The sequence below is a fragment of the Tachypleus tridentatus genome, chromosome 6, assembly GCF_004210375.1.
Source record: "Tachypleus tridentatus isolate NWPU-2018 chromosome 6, ASM421037v1, whole genome shotgun sequence".
NCBI lineage: Eukaryota > Metazoa > Arthropoda > Merostomata > Xiphosura > Limulidae > Tachypleus > Tachypleus tridentatus.
The window spans coordinates 68,624,631-68,644,039 of record NC_134830.1 but is presented as its reverse complement, the minus strand read 5'-3'; the positions used below and the strand labels follow the sequence as shown (position 1 = coordinate 68,644,039).

The window sequence follows — 19,409 nt, the reverse complement described above, 5'->3', positions numbered from 1 at the left end:
ATGGTTTAATTTTCTGTTGATATTTTTACATGGGTAGTTTTATGTAATAGCCTCCAGCAACATTTTTTTTTTATTGTTAGAATATTTGTAGAATTTGATTTTTTTTAACATGTTCATGCTACTGTGCAAAAACACCTTCTCAGGATGAGTATATAAATTTTGTCTCCTTTGTATGCAGTTTAAAATATGATAAAATTTTGTTGTATTTTCTGTTGACTTCTAAGTTTATTCATTTTAGAAAATATACATTCAGGGCTGTTCCTTGTTTAGATAATGACTTTCTAAAGCAGGTATTCTTTTTTCTAACATTCATACTCAAGACTGGAGTCTAGTTCAATTATTTTGGAGTTACAGGACCAAAACTGTCACCATATATGTTTATCCTTTCAGGTGTGGAGGCATTGATGTAGAGTAACCTGGGAGTTGGTTGTGGGTAATGTTGACAACCTGCCTTCTCCCTAATTTATCATAAACCATAACAGTATTTCATAATAGGAATTGCATAACATCCTTATATTTAGACAGAAAACATCTTAGAGTAAGGATTCAGTTAAAAAAAACAGTTTAAAACCTTTAATATTGATTGCTATGGCTGTACACAAGTCCACAAAAAAGCATGTATATTAGACTTGTAAGGAAAAGAAAGACCACTCAAAGTGGCATATTTGTAATTATTATTCTGTTGTCAACCTGTAACAAAAACACTTTGTATTTTCCACTCAAACATCTTGATTACTGAATAAGGTACTGCAAAGGCTTTTAAGTACTGAAAACTTTTTTTTTTTTTTTTGTAATTTACTTAAGCTGAAAAAAACATTATAATTCTGGTGTAAATGATGTCACCATAACAACTTGCAGCTAACTTTCTTACAAACATATAGTGATCCTTTGGAAAGCTTAAGTAGAGGGTGAAACTGTAATTACCAGTAATAATAGATGAACATTAAATTACTGTAATATGTTAGGCACTTAATGCTTTGTACACTATACAATCGGTATTTTTACGGAGCCAACACCTATATTTTGTATGAAGCAAAGGAGTAAAAAGAATAAACATAATATTAACTTTTATCACACATATTAGTAAATATTTTAATGTTTTTGGTTTTTTTTAGATGTACATGTAATATTTCCAGTGGCTGCTTTTCTACTGGTAAAATTTAATATATGCTTAGTTGCAGTTGTATCTTAATTTAGGTGTATATTTGCCCATTTATGTGCACTATGTAAAAGTAATTTAGTTAAACATAAATAAATGCTCTCTATATTTTCAAACAAATCTCCAGGACAGTATCCAGACAGCTTAACATTTTATAATAGCTAGAATAAATCATCACAAAATATACCAGCTAGTTACTAGCTATGTTCAATATTAGTACAGTGTATAAATGAGTTACAAGAAATGTAACCCTTTGACCATAGTTGAGCATAAGAAAAGCGAACAAAATTGAAAATTCGGAATTTAGAAACCTGCAAATAGATATTGCAAAAAATAGCAAAGAAACAAGGTTGGAGTAATTATAGGCATTATTTATTCAGAATATAAATCCCTATTTTGACTCCAGAATATGTAATTCTGTGTACCAGCATGGAACCAAAATAGGAGTTTGAAGTTTGATTAAACAATGTCTAAAGTATCTCTAGCCTTGTTTGCTTATGTTTTTACAAACCCTAGTTGCAAGTTCTTAAATTACCAATTTTTTTTATTTTCTTCAAAATTAACAATGGTCCTTGTACACTTAATTATTCCTAATTTTGCTTATACATTTGTTTTGTAGCTGTAGTGAAAACAACATACTGTATTGAATATAGCTTACTGTGGGATCTTAAGGGGTTAATAATGACTGCAAATGTTACAGGAATTGGTTATTAACTTACTTATCCAACTTTTAATTGAACAGTATTCAGGAATTGCCAAAATCTATAAATTATTATTGGGTAAGATTTTTTTTTTTTAAATAGCTGTGAAGATTATTAGCATGTGAGGTTACCCAATATAAAAGGTAATAAATACTGTTGGCTTTTAAAAGTTTTATAATTGAATTTGTGACTATGGAAATTTGTCACACTTGTTTATTAGTTTCTTTATCTTTCTTTTCTTTTCCATGTTTACTAGGACTGTTAAAAAGTTGAAAGTGAACATAAAGTTTAAGGAAAATAATAAACAGTACGTAATGCAAAAAAAGAGTATATGTTAATTATGTTAAATATATTTGCTGTTTACTGACAACAAGTATTACATTGAAGTTAGTAAAAGCACAAATAAGAATACTTAGAAATGTTTGTACAAATATGTAAGGACCTAATTGCATATTCATAAATAATGAGAAGGCTTCTTAAATGCACACAAAAACATAAGTATGACATTAATCTAAACTTTCCAGAAGAACTAAAAACAGGCAAATAAAGAAATAACTATTTAGTTTACAGCCTTCTAAACTTTTTTGTGGTTCATGTTAATATGTAGAATGGATACTAAAATATACTAATGTTGCATAAGCTCATGTTTGTATTCTCACCAAATTACATCTTGTATACTAATCTGGTATTTGAATGCTGATATTTCCCAAAAGTAAGGTTGAGTGTTTTACTTAAAGTAATATTTTGATAACATAAAAATCTGAATTTTAAACACAGGCAGTTAATTTGAACCTAGATATAAATACTTCATTTTATCAATGAATTGCTAATCATCAGTGTTTAATGGAGATGTAGTATAATTAACATCAGTAAAGGGCATACTCCCAATGAATAAATAACCTCTTTCTGAAAATCCTTGTTATTTTATTTTCTGATCTTTTACAAATACTCTTCAAAATTAATTTACCACTGCATTATTTTCATTTTCCACTAAATGACATTTTTGCAGTTGCATCCTCTACCACCAGATGCAACTATTTATGCTATAATAATTTTAAAAAATAACAGTGATACAACTAACATCACATTCCTTTTATGCCTGAAGTACATTTTTAACTAGTTCATTTAGATTTTGTTTTCTACTTATCCATAATTCAGTCTCAACTGCTTATAATAAGGAAGATTTTTAGTTTTATTTGAATCAGACATTGATATATTTAAGGAATGCTATTATAAATTATAACATACCCTTTTCCCACTGATCAGTTTTTTCATAAAGTAAAAATACTTTGTATAGAACTTAGAATAATATTTGTTTAATGTATAAAACCTTTATCTTAAACACTAGGATGTTAAATTTCATGTGCAGTAGTGTATTTTCTTTTCATTTTAACATTTGTACATGGTGCTAAAAACTGTTTTCTATGATTGCAATAAAGTTGCTTAGTTTTGAAATTTATAAAACATTTGAAGTTATCACCCTTCAATGACAAATGTAAAAATATTTCTTTGAAACACAATTATGGACAAAATCAAATATTTTGTTCTAAATATACACACTTAATCCTTTCATAATGTGTAGGTCAAAGTGTGCATGTCACAGCCTTTTACAGAGTTGCATTCAAAATTTAATTAAATTAGGTTTTTCTTTTCTAATTTATTAACTGCCCCTTTGAGAAGTACATAATCCAACATACATTACTCACTATCATATATACTCTTCAAAAAAAGAAACACAAAAGGCAAAATTTGAGACATACTGTTAACAAGTTTATTTCGGGTAGTTCTATATGACGTGTGAAACTTTGCACATTCACTGCTGAACATCCAAAGTCTGCAAAGGCAAAGTCCACGCTCACTAGGTGAAGTTTAACGTCAATAATGAGTATGTTCCCTGTGAGCATCAATAACTGCTTGGCATCTCCTGCCCATGGAAGCGATGAGATGATGAATCACATCCTGTGGAATGGCTGTCCACTCAGCCTGCAAAGCTGCTGCAAGCTGAGGTAGAGTCTGCAGTTGAGGTTGTCGCCGTCGCAGACGTCGGTCCAACTCGTCCCAAAGATGTTTGATGGGGTTTAAATCTGGTGATCTGGAGGGCCAGGGAAGAACGTTGATGTTGTGGTGTCTCAAGAAGACAGTGGTAAGTCGGGCTGTGTTAGGATGGGCGTTGTCATGTTGAAAAATGTCGTTAATGTTCACCACGATGGGTTGCACATTGGGCCTAAGAATCTCGTCGACGGTTGCGTACGGTCTGATCAGAAATCCCACGCAGCCCTGGTATGGTTGAGGCAGTGGACGTCGCAGTGGTGGTCCTATCCCGAAGGTGACGTAACCAGATGTAGCGATCTTGTGTGGGCGTGGTCACACGAGGTTTGCCAGATCGTGGACGGTCACAAGTTGATCTGTTGTTGGTGATGATTCCATAGCCTTGTGATGGTGCTTGGATGGACATTCACAGCTCTGGCAACGTCTGATCGAAATTCGCCTGCTTGGAAGCGACCAATGGCATTGTTGCGTTGTGCTTCAGTCAGTCTTGGCATAACTGTATTGCGTGTCAGTGGCTTAACACTGAGCTATGGAAACCGAGAACCCGTCATTTTTATAGGGATTTTGCACATGTTGCACTTGCAGAACATGCAGATCTCTCAAACATATTTATTGGACACAAATGCGTTTTGGCGAAAAATCCGATGTTTTCCTCTGTTTTCAAAGTGCACAACTTTTGTTATTTTGGTCTGACAATCAGTGCCTTAACACGTGTAACATCAAATACTCTGAGCTTGTAACGTTATTACATATATTTCTCTTTAAAATAACAAAAATATCTGTTTTGCATTTCTTTTTTTTTTGAAGAGTATATATATAATATTAGTCATGAAAAGCATAATTTTTACGGCCTTTAGTCTTTGTTTACAGAACCATTAACTGGAAACTCAAACCCACTTGCTACACCCATCTCTCACAAATTGCCAGTAGTTTATTGATGTTTTATACTATATTAATTAATCAATAGAAAGCCAAAGTTTAAATCTATCAAAAGATATGTTGCATTGTTTCTTTTAAAGGGAATTGTCTGTTTTGTCTTTCAGTATGAAATGTTTTCTCTTGGAAACCACATCAACAAGCTTAGCTGAATGTTTAGAGGTTCTTATTGCATCACTAGAAAGCCAGAAAAATTGATAGTTATAGGACATTGGTTGCATTTTGCATTTTTTTTTGTTTTAGGTGCATTATTTAATGAAAAATTTAGTGTTGTAGTGTTAGTATAAAATATAATTAGATTTATGTTTCATTGACAGTCAATCACCAGAAAAAAAAAAGACCCAGTTTAGTATTATGTTGCATGTTTACAAGTTTATTTTTATTTATTATAAAAGTAATTAAAATGTAAAAATTAGGGACTTACAAGTTAGATTATGTATGTTAATAGAAAATAAATGTTTGACAAGGTATATTTGCAAGTAGCTTGTACATTGTCATTCAGCATTGTAATTTGAGTGCACATTCGACAAATGATTTACAATTTTCGTGGTGGGATTATTAGTTAGACGTGGTTGAAAGGTCAGTATAACAATGAAATGAAGTATAATTAGATGTATGCTGTTACAAGCTTTTAAGCTATTTAAGATGTACAATTATGATGCCCTGTTACAACTTGCATTCAAATGTGAATAGAAAAAAGGATAGTTTAGATTTCTGAATTGTGTATGGTGGTTGAAAGGTTAGTCAAACTGACTGACTGCATATAGTTACAGCAGAGAAAATAACACACAAAATATAAACTTTTTCTGAAAAAGTTTTTTATTTGCTTAGGAGGTTTCTAGAGGTTATGCAAATGGGATCTGAAAATCTTCAGATTAAGTAAAGTATTTTAATCTTAACATAAGTCACTTGGAGCAGTCAACACTTTTATTCCATGTATTTACAGACAAATTTTTTCTTAATTTATAATTAGGTATTCTGATTATTTGTCTACAAAAGACTTCTAATGTTTATTAGAAGCTTTCCATATTTTGTGAGGATATATTAAGTACTTTTAGGCTTACAGTACTTAAACCGTCATGGTTACAAGGTTGTGTGAAATACAGGAGCTCTTTGTGAATGGATTAATTACAAATTCAGTATTTATTTTTTATACAACTTTTTCTCCTTTGGAGAAAAGATCAGCCCATCAGTTTGCCCCATTCATGAGTTCTATATATAGTCATGAGGTATATAATTTATCCAGTTTCAATTGTACCATTTCTTTGATTTTTATATCAGGTACTGAAATACCCTGGAAATTTAAAAAATTAAATTTCTTGTTCAGAAAAATAACAGTATTTAAGTTTTGGGTAACTAAGATGTTTTTTCAAAACAGTTTTAACCAGAAGCCTTAAAATATCTTCAAATTAAGAAAAGGAAAGAAAGAAAAAATATGTTAAGCCATAATATTTCAGTGGCATATTTATGGTTTTAGCATAAGTGAACTAGTTGTACAATATAGTTTCTGTTTGAGCTTATACTGTTCTTAATTTAGTCTGATATGAGACATGGAGAAATATTTTATCATTTTACACAGTACAACACTGCAGTTTTACATTATTTATTTAACGAGAGTTACTGTAGACTTGTGAAATTGAAACCTCGTGTTTCGTTTTTAGGGTTACTATTAATACACTTTCACATTTGGAAAGTGTTTATTTTGCAAGTTGACTACTAATTATTTTACAGAGAATTTTGGTTTGACCATCAGTTCTTGGATTTTGAATGAGAATGTGATATAATGTATTCATTGTAACACTTCCAGTTAATGATTATAAAGCCAGTTGAATAACATTTTAATTTAAATCAAGTGGTAAGATCAAATCCTAAGTAATTAATATATTTTTAGTCTGTCTGTTGAATATTTCTAATTTCTTCATGGAGATTATTTCAAGTTTTCATGGTCTAATGTGCAAACATTATTCATCTATTTGTATGCACCCTCTGTTTTATTCTTAATTCCTTATAATAGTACATTAGCAGCCAATACTTTGAATCAAGGCTAACTTTATCCTTTCTGTATGTGTCCTATGCTGCATCTTCCTTTCCTTTGATTTGATTAGTGATAGATATTTTATAATTTTCTTTTACTTTATTCATTTGGCCTGCTCATCTTAACCTACCACCCAGTGGTTTATCGATCTGTTTTGATACCTATAGTGGGCACAGTACAGATAGCCCATTGTAAAGTTTTGTCCTTAACCAAAAAACAAATCAATTTTTCTCTCCTTCTACCATATCCTTTGAGAATTTTCAGTCATTTCCCATTCAGATACCATTATTAAACAACTGAAGATGTCTAACTTCTTCACTGGTTATTTTTAAGTTCTTCTCAGCAGGAGTAGTAGTAGTAGTAACTTCTCATGATTGTTCCAGTCATTTATGTCATCTTTTCAAATTTATGGCTTTCAATATGTACAGAGGTTTTGGTTTCACTGCTGTATTTTCTCAGTTCATTACTTTTTTTTGTCATTTGCAATCTTTGTTTTCAGTGCTTCTGGGTAGTTTGGTTAGCCTGATGTTTTGCCTCTAAAATCCATTATTCTTTAGAGCTTTATTTACCCTAGTTCAAATTTAAGTTATGAATCTTGATTAAAAACCTCTTTTATGTCTATGCTAATTGTATTTTTGAGGTTTTTACCAAATAGATGGGACTGTTTTTACTTTAGTGATTTTATTTTTTTGTACCTTTCTTTTCTTAATTCCAATTGCATCATGTGTTTGGATTTAAATTTTATAATGTAAAGGAAGTTTGCTTACTACATTTTATTCATTTTGTTTACAAGAAAACAGATGGACTCCATAGGTTGAACTAGATTTTAACATAACTGATTCTATTCTTCAGGTGTCTTTTACTCAGTATGATACTGAGTAGATCCAGTTTTAGCCTGTCTAGTCTGAATATGGTTCTCATTTTCTAACATTTGAACTGTTACACTATTCATTTAAATGGTGGAACAAGAAGTTCTATGGCTGACAGTGTGTTAAATCTAATCTGACCACTCCTTTTAAGCTCTTGTTGTTAAATTTTATGATGGTTACTCAAAGGGTCCTGACATTTCTAGGTATTCTAACTTCCCAAAGGTAATCTCAACTTAGCTCCAATCCTCCAGTTAACTATGAGAATAATTCAAGACACTTAACATTTGTAACACAATATTGCAATTGTTGTATGCTATTTAATTCCTCTGGAGATGTTCATGACTCAAACATGGTTCATGTCTCCTTTTTTGTTGTGCTTTTCTATACGAGATGTGTTCTCTCAGTTGTATTCTTCCCCTCCATCCTTTCCATTGTGATAATTCTAGACCATTGCTTTTTCAGAGGCCCAGTTGCATAAAACAAGAATATATAATTGAATTGAAATTGTATTCAATTCCAGATAAACATTTTGTATTGCGTGTTCCCACATCCTCTTTGTAACAATGAGAATAATATGTTCTAATATAGTTAGAGATTTGTTTTCTGCACATGAGCATACATGTGGACACTATCCTGCAGATATAAGATATTTGAGCATCATAAGGCATATCACCAACTAGCATAAAAGTTACTAAAAAAATGGGTTTTACAAAAGGAAATTGGTAAACTGTCACATTCTCTGTCCAAAGAGAACTATTTCTTGTAATGACCCTCTCTCTACATATTTAATATTTTTAAGATATTTCTTACACCAACTAAAGTGTACAAGTAATATACTATGTACTGTTATGATGAATAGAGTCAATCTGTACCCTAGTTCTGTTATTAACACTAGTTTTTTTTCATTATTTTGTTATGTTTGAGCTTCCAATCCATTCCTGAAATGTTTATCAGAAAATAGCTAACATGGTAGGAATGAACTAATAGTGTTTAATATCTTGTGATTACAAACTTTGATCAATTGAATAAAGTATGTATTATCCATATGAATGATTTTTGTTTAAGTATTCATAATGTTTTTGTGTTCTATATAACAGTGCTCCTTTAGAGTTGACTTTCAGTTTGACAAGCAAAAGTCCATCAGAACATGTGACGGGACAACTGTCTTTTGTATTTACTTTAGAAAATGGTCCAGGTAAGTTTTTCATTGAAAAGACACACGGTTTCACATGGTTTCCTTTATTTGACAGTAGCTATGATTTTCATAGTTTGTAAAGTGTAATCATCTATTAAACTCATTGTTGATGTAACTTAGACATTATGAAAACAAAATTGTTAATTGAAGTTAGATTTCACAAAAATTGTTTGTTGATAAAAGAAGTACAGTACATTAAGTCTGATGCTTTAATTTTATTCTGTATGATTCAAAATAAGAAATTTAATCTTTTTGTTGTTTATCGATCTCCTAGATTGCCTGTATTGAAATTTATTGATGAGCTTTCATTAGAATTGAATTTATACAAATATGATATTAATATACTTGTTGGTGATTTTAATATAGATGTTTTGACATTTGATGATGTTTGTTATAAGAATGCATATTTTAAGTTTTTGTCAGAGAACAATCTTCGTATTATTATTTCTTCTCCTACACGGATAACCAATGTTACTAATTCTTGTATTGATCATTTTTTAATTAGTGGAAATACTGTTAAAAATTGTTATTCTTATATTGTTGAGAGTTTTTTGACCGATCATTTTCCAATTGTTTTATGTATAGACATTTTATCGGATCTAGAACATGTTTCAAATGTTCAAAAGATTAAGTTTAATGAATTGAGTTCTTGTTTGAATTTTTCAGATTGGTCCTGTGTTATGAATTGTTCTGATGTTAATGTTGCTTATGATAATTTTGCTGAAGTGTTAACTGATTGTATTCAAAGTTGTACTACTACTGTTTCTGTGTCACAAAAGTTTAGAAAAATTAAGCCATGTATTACCAATGAATTGGTTTTGTCAATGATTAAAAGAGATAAGTTAAAAAAGAAAGTACATCAATTTCCTGATGATATTTATCTAAAGATTAGATTTAAGTGTTTAAGGAATTATGTTGTTAGCTTGACCCGTAAGACTAAATGGACTTATTATCATAACCTGTTTAAGAATGCTAAAACTATTAAACAGAATTGGAATATTGTTAACTCTATTATTGATGTTAAAAAAAAAAAAGAAATTTTGTAATTTTGGTACTACTGATTTATCTGATTTGAATTATTTTTTTGTTAATGTTGCTAAATCTACTTGCTCCGATCCTAAATTTTGTTCTCAGGGTATGCCTCCTGCTCCTTCTTCTTCTTGTTACCTATATCCTGTTACTGTATCTGAAACTATGAATAATATTTTCTCCTTATCAAATTCAGCTTCTAATGGTGTAGATGGTGTTTCGGTTAAGATTTTGAAAGCTAATGCTAATCTTGTTGCACCAATTTTGACTTTTTTAATTAATTTATCTTTTACTCAAGGGAAGTTTCCTAATGCTTTAAAGTTATCATTGGTCATTCCTATTTATAAATCTGGTAATATTTCTGATTTTACGAATTATAGACCTATTTCCTTATTAATACATTTCTCTAAACTATTTGAAAAATCTATGAAGATTAGAATTTTATCATTTCTTGATAGACATTCAGTTTTGTCTCCTTCTCAATTTGGCTTTCGCCTGGGCTTGGAACGGAGGTTGCTGTTGCTAAACTTGTGGGAAGTATTACAGAAGCTTTGGATTTTGATCTTCATCCAATTGCTGTTTTTCTTGACTTAGCCAAAGCTTTTGATTCTGTTAATCATAAAATATTGTTAAATAAATTATCTTATTATGGTTTTAGAGGCATTGTTTTTGATTGGTTTTTTCTTACTTTCACAATAGAAAGCAATCGGTTTGTATCCATAATAATTATAGTGATTGGCTTACAATTAATGTTGGAGTACCACAAGGTTCTGTTCTGGGCCCTTTATTATTTCTCATTTATATAAATGATATTCTTTACCAACAGTTTTTGGAGATATCCAAGCCTATGCCGATGATATTGCTGTTGTTTATAGTAAGCCAAATCTAATTAATGAAGCCATTATTTCTAGTGATCTTAATAAAATTAAAATTGGCTTTTCTGTAATGGCTTATCCTTAAATATATCTAAATCTTTTCTTCTTCAGTTTAACCTTTATGGTGTCATTCCAGCTTTTCCTTCTATTTTTTATCATTCTAGTGATTGTTATACTTACCCTAATTGTAAGTGTCTCAAATTGACTCAAGTTTCCTCTGTTAAATATTTAGGAATTATTTTAGATCGAAAATTAAATTGGCAATTTCATATTAATTCTTTAGTTAATAAATTAAAATAGTTTTATGCTAATTTTTGAACTTAGTCATTGTGCTCCTTATCATATTTTGTTAAGTGTATATTATGCTCTCTTTCAATCTTTCTTACAATATTGTATTTCAATTTGGGGTGGCACATATAAGACTTTTTTAATTCCTATTCACAAGTTGCAAAAAAGTGTTTTCTCTCTTATTTTACTCATAGGCTTGATACCGATTTCAGTAAATTTAACTCCCTCTTTCATATGATAAACTTTATTTATATTTTTAGCTTTATCTACAATGCATGTTTCTTTTAATAGGCCTTTTAAAGTCACTTCATATTTTACACGACTTCAATCTTTTTTTCCAATTAATGTACCCATACCACGTAAAACAGTTACACTTCATCAATATCTTTATTTGGCACCTCGTATTCATAATTTTATTCCTTATAGTATAAGATCTTCTATTAATCGTGTTAATCAAAAGAAATACTTAAAACAATGGATCTTAAATACTGATGATAATATTCTGGGAACTTTATATTGATTTTGTAAGTTTTGATTTTACTTTATTATGTGTTTAACCATCACAGGACGAGTTAACTCTTTGTTGATGGTTTTATATTGATATTTGATTTTTTGTCTAATTTATTGCTTAATAAATTTATTATTTATTATTATTATTATTTTTTATTATTATTAAAAAGAGGTATGTATTTATTCAGAGTGCAGTTATTGCAGTTATTTTCAACTTAGAGCAATTTAAGAACAGTGACTTAAAATTTACTTCAATTCTTTATTTTAATATCGGATACTTTATTTTTAACTGGCTCATTATTGTTTTTCTCTTTTCATCAAGAAGATTGTGAAAACAAAATGTCAACATTAATTTTGTAACCGTTATCAAAAATATTTAATTACCATTGATCATTAAGTTAGCGTAGCCTCAACACCCAAAATGAGAGGCACTCGACTCGTAATCAGAGGGTCACAGGTTCGAATCCCCCTCACACTAAACATGCTCGCCCTTTCAGCCGTGGGCTCGTAATAATGTGATGATCAATCCAACTATTTGTTGGTAAAGGGGTAGCCCAAGAGTTGGCAGTGGGTAGTGATGGCTAGCTGCCTTCCCTCTAGTCTTGCACTGCTAAATTAGGGACAGCTTGCGCAGATTGCCCTCGTGTAGCATTGCACGAAATTCAAAACAAACCAAACCCAAAATGAGCATATTACGACATACTAAAACAAAATATATGTGTGAGTACTAGATGTTTATTTGACAAAAATATTTACAGAAATAAGAATATCATACTGTACAAATTTTATTTTGAATAATTTGTAAATAAGAGTAAATAGTACGTTCAGTTTCTGATGCTTTATGTAAGGTCTCATTTTATTTCATAAAATATGTTTAAATGTCAACTTAAATATATATATTTATTTATTTTTTCCAACATCTTAAGTCATCAAATTATTACTAATTTCTTCATACTTTGAGAAATAAACAAATGGTGTTTGATTTTGTTGTTCTGAAGCACGTACAAACTTATATCAGTATTTAAGGTTCTTTTGACATTTAAAAACTATTAAGCAATTTATATTACATATAATATGCATATTAAGATTAACCTGTTGTTAGGTCTACTAATTATCTTATCCTAAGCAGCTAAAAATCATATAAACTATCGGTTTGATGAAATCTGTCAAATAACTAATCCAGTGTTATGTCTTTGCTGGTAACATATTTTACTTTCTTAAAATGATTTTGAACAGTATTGCTCACAAAAGATGGTATTTTCACCATGTAATAAAGTTTTTAATGCAGAAACCTACTCTGTTTGAAATTTGACTGTTTTACCTAAATTGGGATATCTTGGACTGGTGATTAGGGTGGCAGATTATGGATTTGAGAGTCCTAAGACTGGGATCCATCACTGAAATAAAGGTTTCATACAATGAAGCCATGGGAGCATTACAAGAATAATGGTTAAATTCCATTTATCAATTAGATAGCTCAGAATTTGGCATTAGGTGCTGTTGACTGGCTGTCTTCCCTCTATTCAAGAGGTTTCCAGACTGGGAGGGAAGTAGGAAGCTAGTAAATAAACAAAATTTACAGTACTGATAAGGTCCTAATGATCTATAAATGCATTTGGATGGGGAACCTCAGAAAGGATGCAGAATGTTGTGGGAGGCCTTATACTGAGTAAGTGTTGGAACCCATGGTGTAATCTTATTAGTTCAGATTTAAGGACAAATACTGCAAATAACCCTTGTATAACAATTGATATAAACTGACCTTATCTTAAGTAATGTAGACACTGAGTATGAAATCATGAACATAAATGCTTCTGAAACATTTGTTTACCTTAAACTGGTACTCCACCCCTTTCCCAGTAGCTCATTGGTGACTATGAAAGCTTGTAGTGTTATAAACTGGATTTTGATAACTATAGTGGGCAGAGCACAGATATCCCACTGTTTTGCTGTGAATTTCACAACCAACAAATCATGAATTGGTAAAGTGGTAGGAGGCATTTTCATTCTATGTTCTAAAAATGCCAGTGTAACATCCTAACAGTATTTGTTCTTATGTCATCACATTTGTTGCCCTTTATACTCATAATGAATTAATTAAATAATTCATTTTTTATACTTTTTCAATGTTTTTACCAGTCAGCCACTTACTCTAGTTTTATTCATCTAGATCTTAAATAACTTCATGCTCAGCTTTTAATTTAACTCCACTATTGGACTCTTAACATGCATAGTGTGCTAAAGGTACTAACAATAAAATAATTCTTGAAATGTGAGAAAAATAACTGTGAAAGTAACCTATTTCAAGTTGGTATAAAATAATATAAGAGGTGTACACATAAGAAACGAGGTACAAATATTTGTTTCCTTTGTATACATTTTGAAATGTGACTTGTTAATGATTTAATAACAATGTAATCAAAAGCTAATTCACTGGGTGAGCATTAATTTTAAGAAAAGCAAAACAGTTGAAAAAGGTACATGTTTTAATGTTTTGGTTTTATTTACTGTATTTATTAAAAGAACAAATTCAAACAGTGTGGATAAGTTCTATCTATAAAATTTAACTAATATCCCATATGAGTTTCCAGAAAGAGTTTGTAATACTATTGTAACTATATCTTTTTTTGGATACTTCTGATGATGGGGTCTTTGCTTAATACCAGTGGTAAATCTGGGTGATATGATTTAAGCTATTATCAAACTTATTACTACAAACTGTTGTGCTCTTCCACATAGAGTTCAACACTTCAACTCTGTCTCATAAACACCTAATATAAATGACTATTGAAGTAAGATTACATATTGTGTTCCAAGTGGCTTAATGAGCCATTGGTATTGAACAAAATGTCTTTACTAAAAGCAGCAAACAACAAAGGTGTTATTGAAATGCTTTTATTTATATACTCTTCTTGTTAGAAACCTGTATTGGATCATTACAGAATGGTGGTATTTAAATTATAGTCTTGTGATGTCATGCATATACTACTTGTACAAAAGCTTTTAATATACTGAATACTCTTTGATCTAAACCCTTTGGGATAACAATGAGGATTTTATTTTTTTTCTAACTTTCACACACAAAAAATAGAAACTACAAATAATTTTTAGTGTTTCTTGTTCAACTTTTTCAGTATTCTGTTGCATTGTTTGTCCTGACAGATGGAATATTTCCACTTTCAGTGAATATGGTATAATAAATTCATTTTGGAAAAAATTAATGGTCAAAGTGAGGATAAATTATGTTTACAGCTTTTATTTTGCTTGTGAAGTAAATAATGATTATCACTATTGAAATAATATTGAGGTTAATTTGTTTTGCCTGTATATATATATTGGAATATTTGTAGCTAATGTTATATTTGATAAAGCTTTTAACAAGTTAGTAAATAAAAATACATTCTATTTGAACAAATACTATTATTAGTACTTTCAAATTTTAAATGACAAATTGTTTAATTTAGAAGTTTCATGTACAAAAGAAAAGTTCTATTATAACTATTAATTTTTTCAATGTTAAAATATATTAACTTTTACAGCAACCCAGTGATATATAATTAATAAGTTACTGAAAAAAACTGTTATTAGGGTTGTAATTATTCTTAGGGTAAACTAAAATATTTGTAGTTTATTTTGTAATGATATTCCAAAATGATTAAGTAAAAATTAAAGTACACAAGTGTGTGACACTTGCCAAAAAGAAAGAAAAAAAATAAGACCACAGTTTCACTTTAGTTTCAGTTTTTATAACAAGTGAGATTTTGATATTTTTTTCTTTCAGTTGATCTATGGACTCACATACGTCAGGTTCACAACCCTCTTTATGTCTCAGACCTTCCAACTGGTCAGGAAGGGTCATCTCTTCCCACCACACCAGTTCATCACCCTCCTCAAATAACAAGTAGAGCTACTTCAATACCTAATGGAAATATTCCTCAACCTCCCACCAGCCAAAATCTTCCAGAGTCATTAACTCGAACAGAGTCAGGCCCAGTGGTTTCACAAAAGCCTTCTCATGCTATGTCTTCTCGACTTTCAGTAGGTGGTTCATCTCAAATTTCAAGCGGTAATGGAGTTCATGCTTCAAATGGAAGCATTGGGGTGGCATTTACTAACCCAGAATATGTGTTACAAAGTGCAACAGAAATATTATCCTCTTGTTCTCAGGGTTTTTCTAAACCTCCAGATGTTCCTCCTCCATTGCCACCCAAACAAAAAACCCGCAGACACCATGGTCATAAACCAGTAGAACGTGTGAAAGCTTTAAACCCTAATAATAGCTCAGGCAGTCAGGAGGTTCCAAGTAGTAGTAGTGATACTACCCGATCTCTGTTATCAGAGGCTAGGCATGTACGTCCTGAAGATAGCTTTCTTCTGGAAATAGTTGATACAGATGAACAGAATGGTTTGTCTAGCACAGAGGAAGGATTAACACATAGTCTGGAATCTGATGAAAGTCTGGGAAGTATTCCGCCCTCAACCTCCATGATGTCTTTTGAGGAGGAGGACACGAGTCCACCACCACCTCCACAACGTGAGCCAGGTGCCTCAAGACCTTCGGTTCTTCCAGTTTCTCCACCGCATAATGTGGAAGACTTGCCAGCTGATGCAGATCAGCAGTCTCCTGTGAGTGAGGTTGCTCAAAGGACACCCCCACCTCCTGTACCAAGCAGGGCAGCACCTTTAGCCACACCTGAACATGACTCTATTCAAGAAAGTGTGCCTTCACTGGAAAACATACAAGATTCTATCCTTGAGACTCCTGAAGAGAGTGAATTTGAGCTGGATGCAGCTTTAGAAGTGGCTGCTTCTGTTGACATTGATGAGTTAAACTCAATTGTGAGCTCTGATGACCTACCTGTTAGTGAAAGGACAGAAATGGAAGGACCCAAAGTAGAAGATACTGGATCAGCATCTGCATCAGTGACTTCACCTCCTGGTTCCATTAGTCCCTCGCAAACCATTAGCTGCAGTGATCATGAAGATATTAATACTGATGGTTCTGTGGGTGGCCCAAGTGTTAACATGTCTGATTCTGAAACCTCTTGGTCTGGTGGTGGTGAAAATGAGGACACAACTGATTATCCTGAAGAATATACTTGTGATTCAACTTCTACAGGAACAGAGGCTGCAGGCAGTCCAGAAATAGAAGAGGTTATCACTTATTCAAATGAAACAGTTACCCAGTCAGTGAGTGAAACTTATGACCAAAGCAGTGAGCCAATAGCTGTTGTGGAACCCATCCAAACAGAAGAATTGTGTGTAGAAACCCAAGAAAGAACTCCAGTAGTAGAATGTAGAGAAACTAGAGATATTTATGAAGTTGAACAAATGAATTCTCAAATAAGTACTGCAGCAACTCCTGTTCAGGAACAAAGTGACAGTGTAGAGTTTTCAGATACTTCTACACCTTTGCCTCAGTGTCCACCAACTCCTACTCATCACCCTCATCCAAGACTTCATGCAACAATTGATGTCAGCCATCCATTGTGGGAAACCAGGAGACCCATTGCAAGGTAATTTTTTTAATGCAATTGACATAGGTCTTATAAATAGGTTCACTTTTTAATTATTTTTAGCATTGGTGGAAATAGAAATCCAGTAAATTGTCAGAAATAACATTTTTAATGTCAATGAACTTAAAATTTCTTTCATTTAATTTTGTAACAACTGTTTCTGAGAGTTTTGAGCAGTTTATTTTGTCACACATATACTGTACTCTTGTGTGTTCCATTAAACTTCAAAATACAGTTATGATTTTGGTATAAAGATCATTACTTTTCTCTCCAGATTCAGTGAAGAAAATGTTACACACAATGTTCATATTATTTAATTTGTAAATGAGAATAAACTCCTTTATTTGCGATATTTGTCATTCTGTTTCTTAAATAATAAGTATTGCTCTAATATTTCTGATCCATTGCAAAATTACATATTCTTGGTTTCTTTTTGCATTTTTGCCTCAAACACATGAAAGATTATATACTGCTTACAATAGAAACAATCTGTTACTTACAAAAGCACTAAAGTATAAAGTTAAAAATTAAGTTTCTTGGCAATATAATGAGCCAAAATATATAAAAGGGAATCCTATGTATATACAAACTCAAGATATAAGTCAATATAAGTTTTGCTTCACAAAGTGAATAATCAATCATAACTAAAATACAGTAGTGTTTTTTAAGGTTAGAAAATGAGAAATAAATCTTAATGAATGAATTAATGCAACTATGGTGAGTATTAGGTGTGGAATTTTTGTTCATATGGAGGAATTAGTTATGTAAATATTCTAGTATTAATAACAAAATTCACTATTTTTTATTAGTAACAACAAGTTGAAATCAGTGTTATCTTAGAGAAATATTGCATTTAATATTTTTTCTCTACTTAGCAAAGAGGGGTGATATCTTTAATTGGTGTAGAGATAGGTACGTGATAGAAACTTCTAGTAAAAATGTTTGAGTGAGGTATTTTTCTCTAACATTTTACAATAGAAAAGAAGTTATTTTTGTAGTTTTACCTTAGTAATATTCTTTTAAAGCTAGTATGAAGATGCAAATATTACAAATTTAACAACACTTCTAGTAGCTTTATTAGATGTTTTTCACATTATAAATGATAAATGCAACTAATTTAAAAGTGTACTGAATATACAGTGGTTTAACATTAATGTTTTGGTCTTTGTTTAGTCAGTCCTGGCTACCCTTAGGGACACCTAGTGTTACTGACGGATCAAGTAGCTCTTGGTCACAATCTGGTAACCATGCTCCATCCACACGACTTCCCTCTATTCCAGAACGAACTATTCGTTTTCAGAGAGTGGAGTTGGAGGAACCCTTGCCACAAAGTATGTTTGAAACCATAATTAAGTGTAATCTTTTGTAGTAATAAACACTTATTTTTAAACACACATATACAAGGTTCACATAAATTTTTTAAATCTTTGAAATTCACATAAAATGAGAGAAAACATTTCAATACTGGTGCTTCTGGAAGAATTGTTTGTAATTCCTTGTTTCTAGAAATGTCGTAAATATTGTTTTAATGTAAAATCCTCCTTGAAATAATCAGCTTTTCAAAAAACTTTAAAAAATTTTGGTTATTAGAGTTAGCTTTGTTTATATTTTGTATTGGCCTCTGTGGATCTCATGCCTCATGATACTTGAGACTGTAGCAGTTTCTGCATGGCTGACATGTTTGATTTTGCAAGATGTAAATATTTAGTCTGCATGGTAGGGTTTGAAAGCCCAGTAATTTGAGAAAGGGTTCTGATATAAAATTTAAAAAAAAGTAGTGAAACCTATAAGCATATTAAAGATACATCTTAATAGTTACAGGAAACAGTGTAAAAATATACCTCTCTCCAAATTCTTCATACCTATAATTAAATCTTCAAAATCATTCTAATATGTAATGTAGCCTTCTAAAACAGTGGTATTGTAAATGTATGTTTTGATTCATTTAAATCATTGTGTATTTACATGTTCAGACAGTATTTATGTTGAGAAGAATGTTCTTGTGCAACCTTGATGTCTAAGCTATTTAATTGCTACACTAAAATTGTTTTTAAAGTAAAATATTGTCTTTTCAGATTGGGAGGCTCGTATCGACACCCATGGTCGTATCTTTTATATAGATCATTTAAATCGAACAACAACATGGAATCGGCCAACTGGATCCCAGCAGCCATCAGTTGGAGCAACAAATGAACTTCAACGTCAACAGTTAGATCGCAGGTAAGTTAAGGCTCTAACGCTATATGG

General features: G+C 31.2%; 1 protein-coding gene across 5 annotated transcripts in view; it reads left to right on the top strand.

Annotated features, from left to right (window-relative positions):
• The window catches only part of LOC143252746 (E3 ubiquitin-protein ligase HECW2-like), a 118,202-nt gene that overhangs the window by 62,463 nt on the left and 36,330 nt on the right, over window positions 1–19,409 (top strand). For all 5 annotated transcript variants that reach the window (XM_076505362.1, XM_076505363.1, XM_076505364.1 and 2 more), the window contains 4 exons: window positions 8,847–8,944; window positions 15,428–17,162; window positions 18,336–18,493; window positions 19,238–19,382. In XM_076505362.1, the coding sequence (XP_076361477.1) occupies window positions 8,847–8,944; window positions 15,428–17,162; window positions 18,336–18,493; window positions 19,238–19,382 (2,136 nt within the window). The remainder of the gene's footprint in view (window positions 1–8,846; window positions 8,945–15,427; window positions 17,163–18,335; window positions 18,494–19,237; window positions 19,383–19,409) is intronic.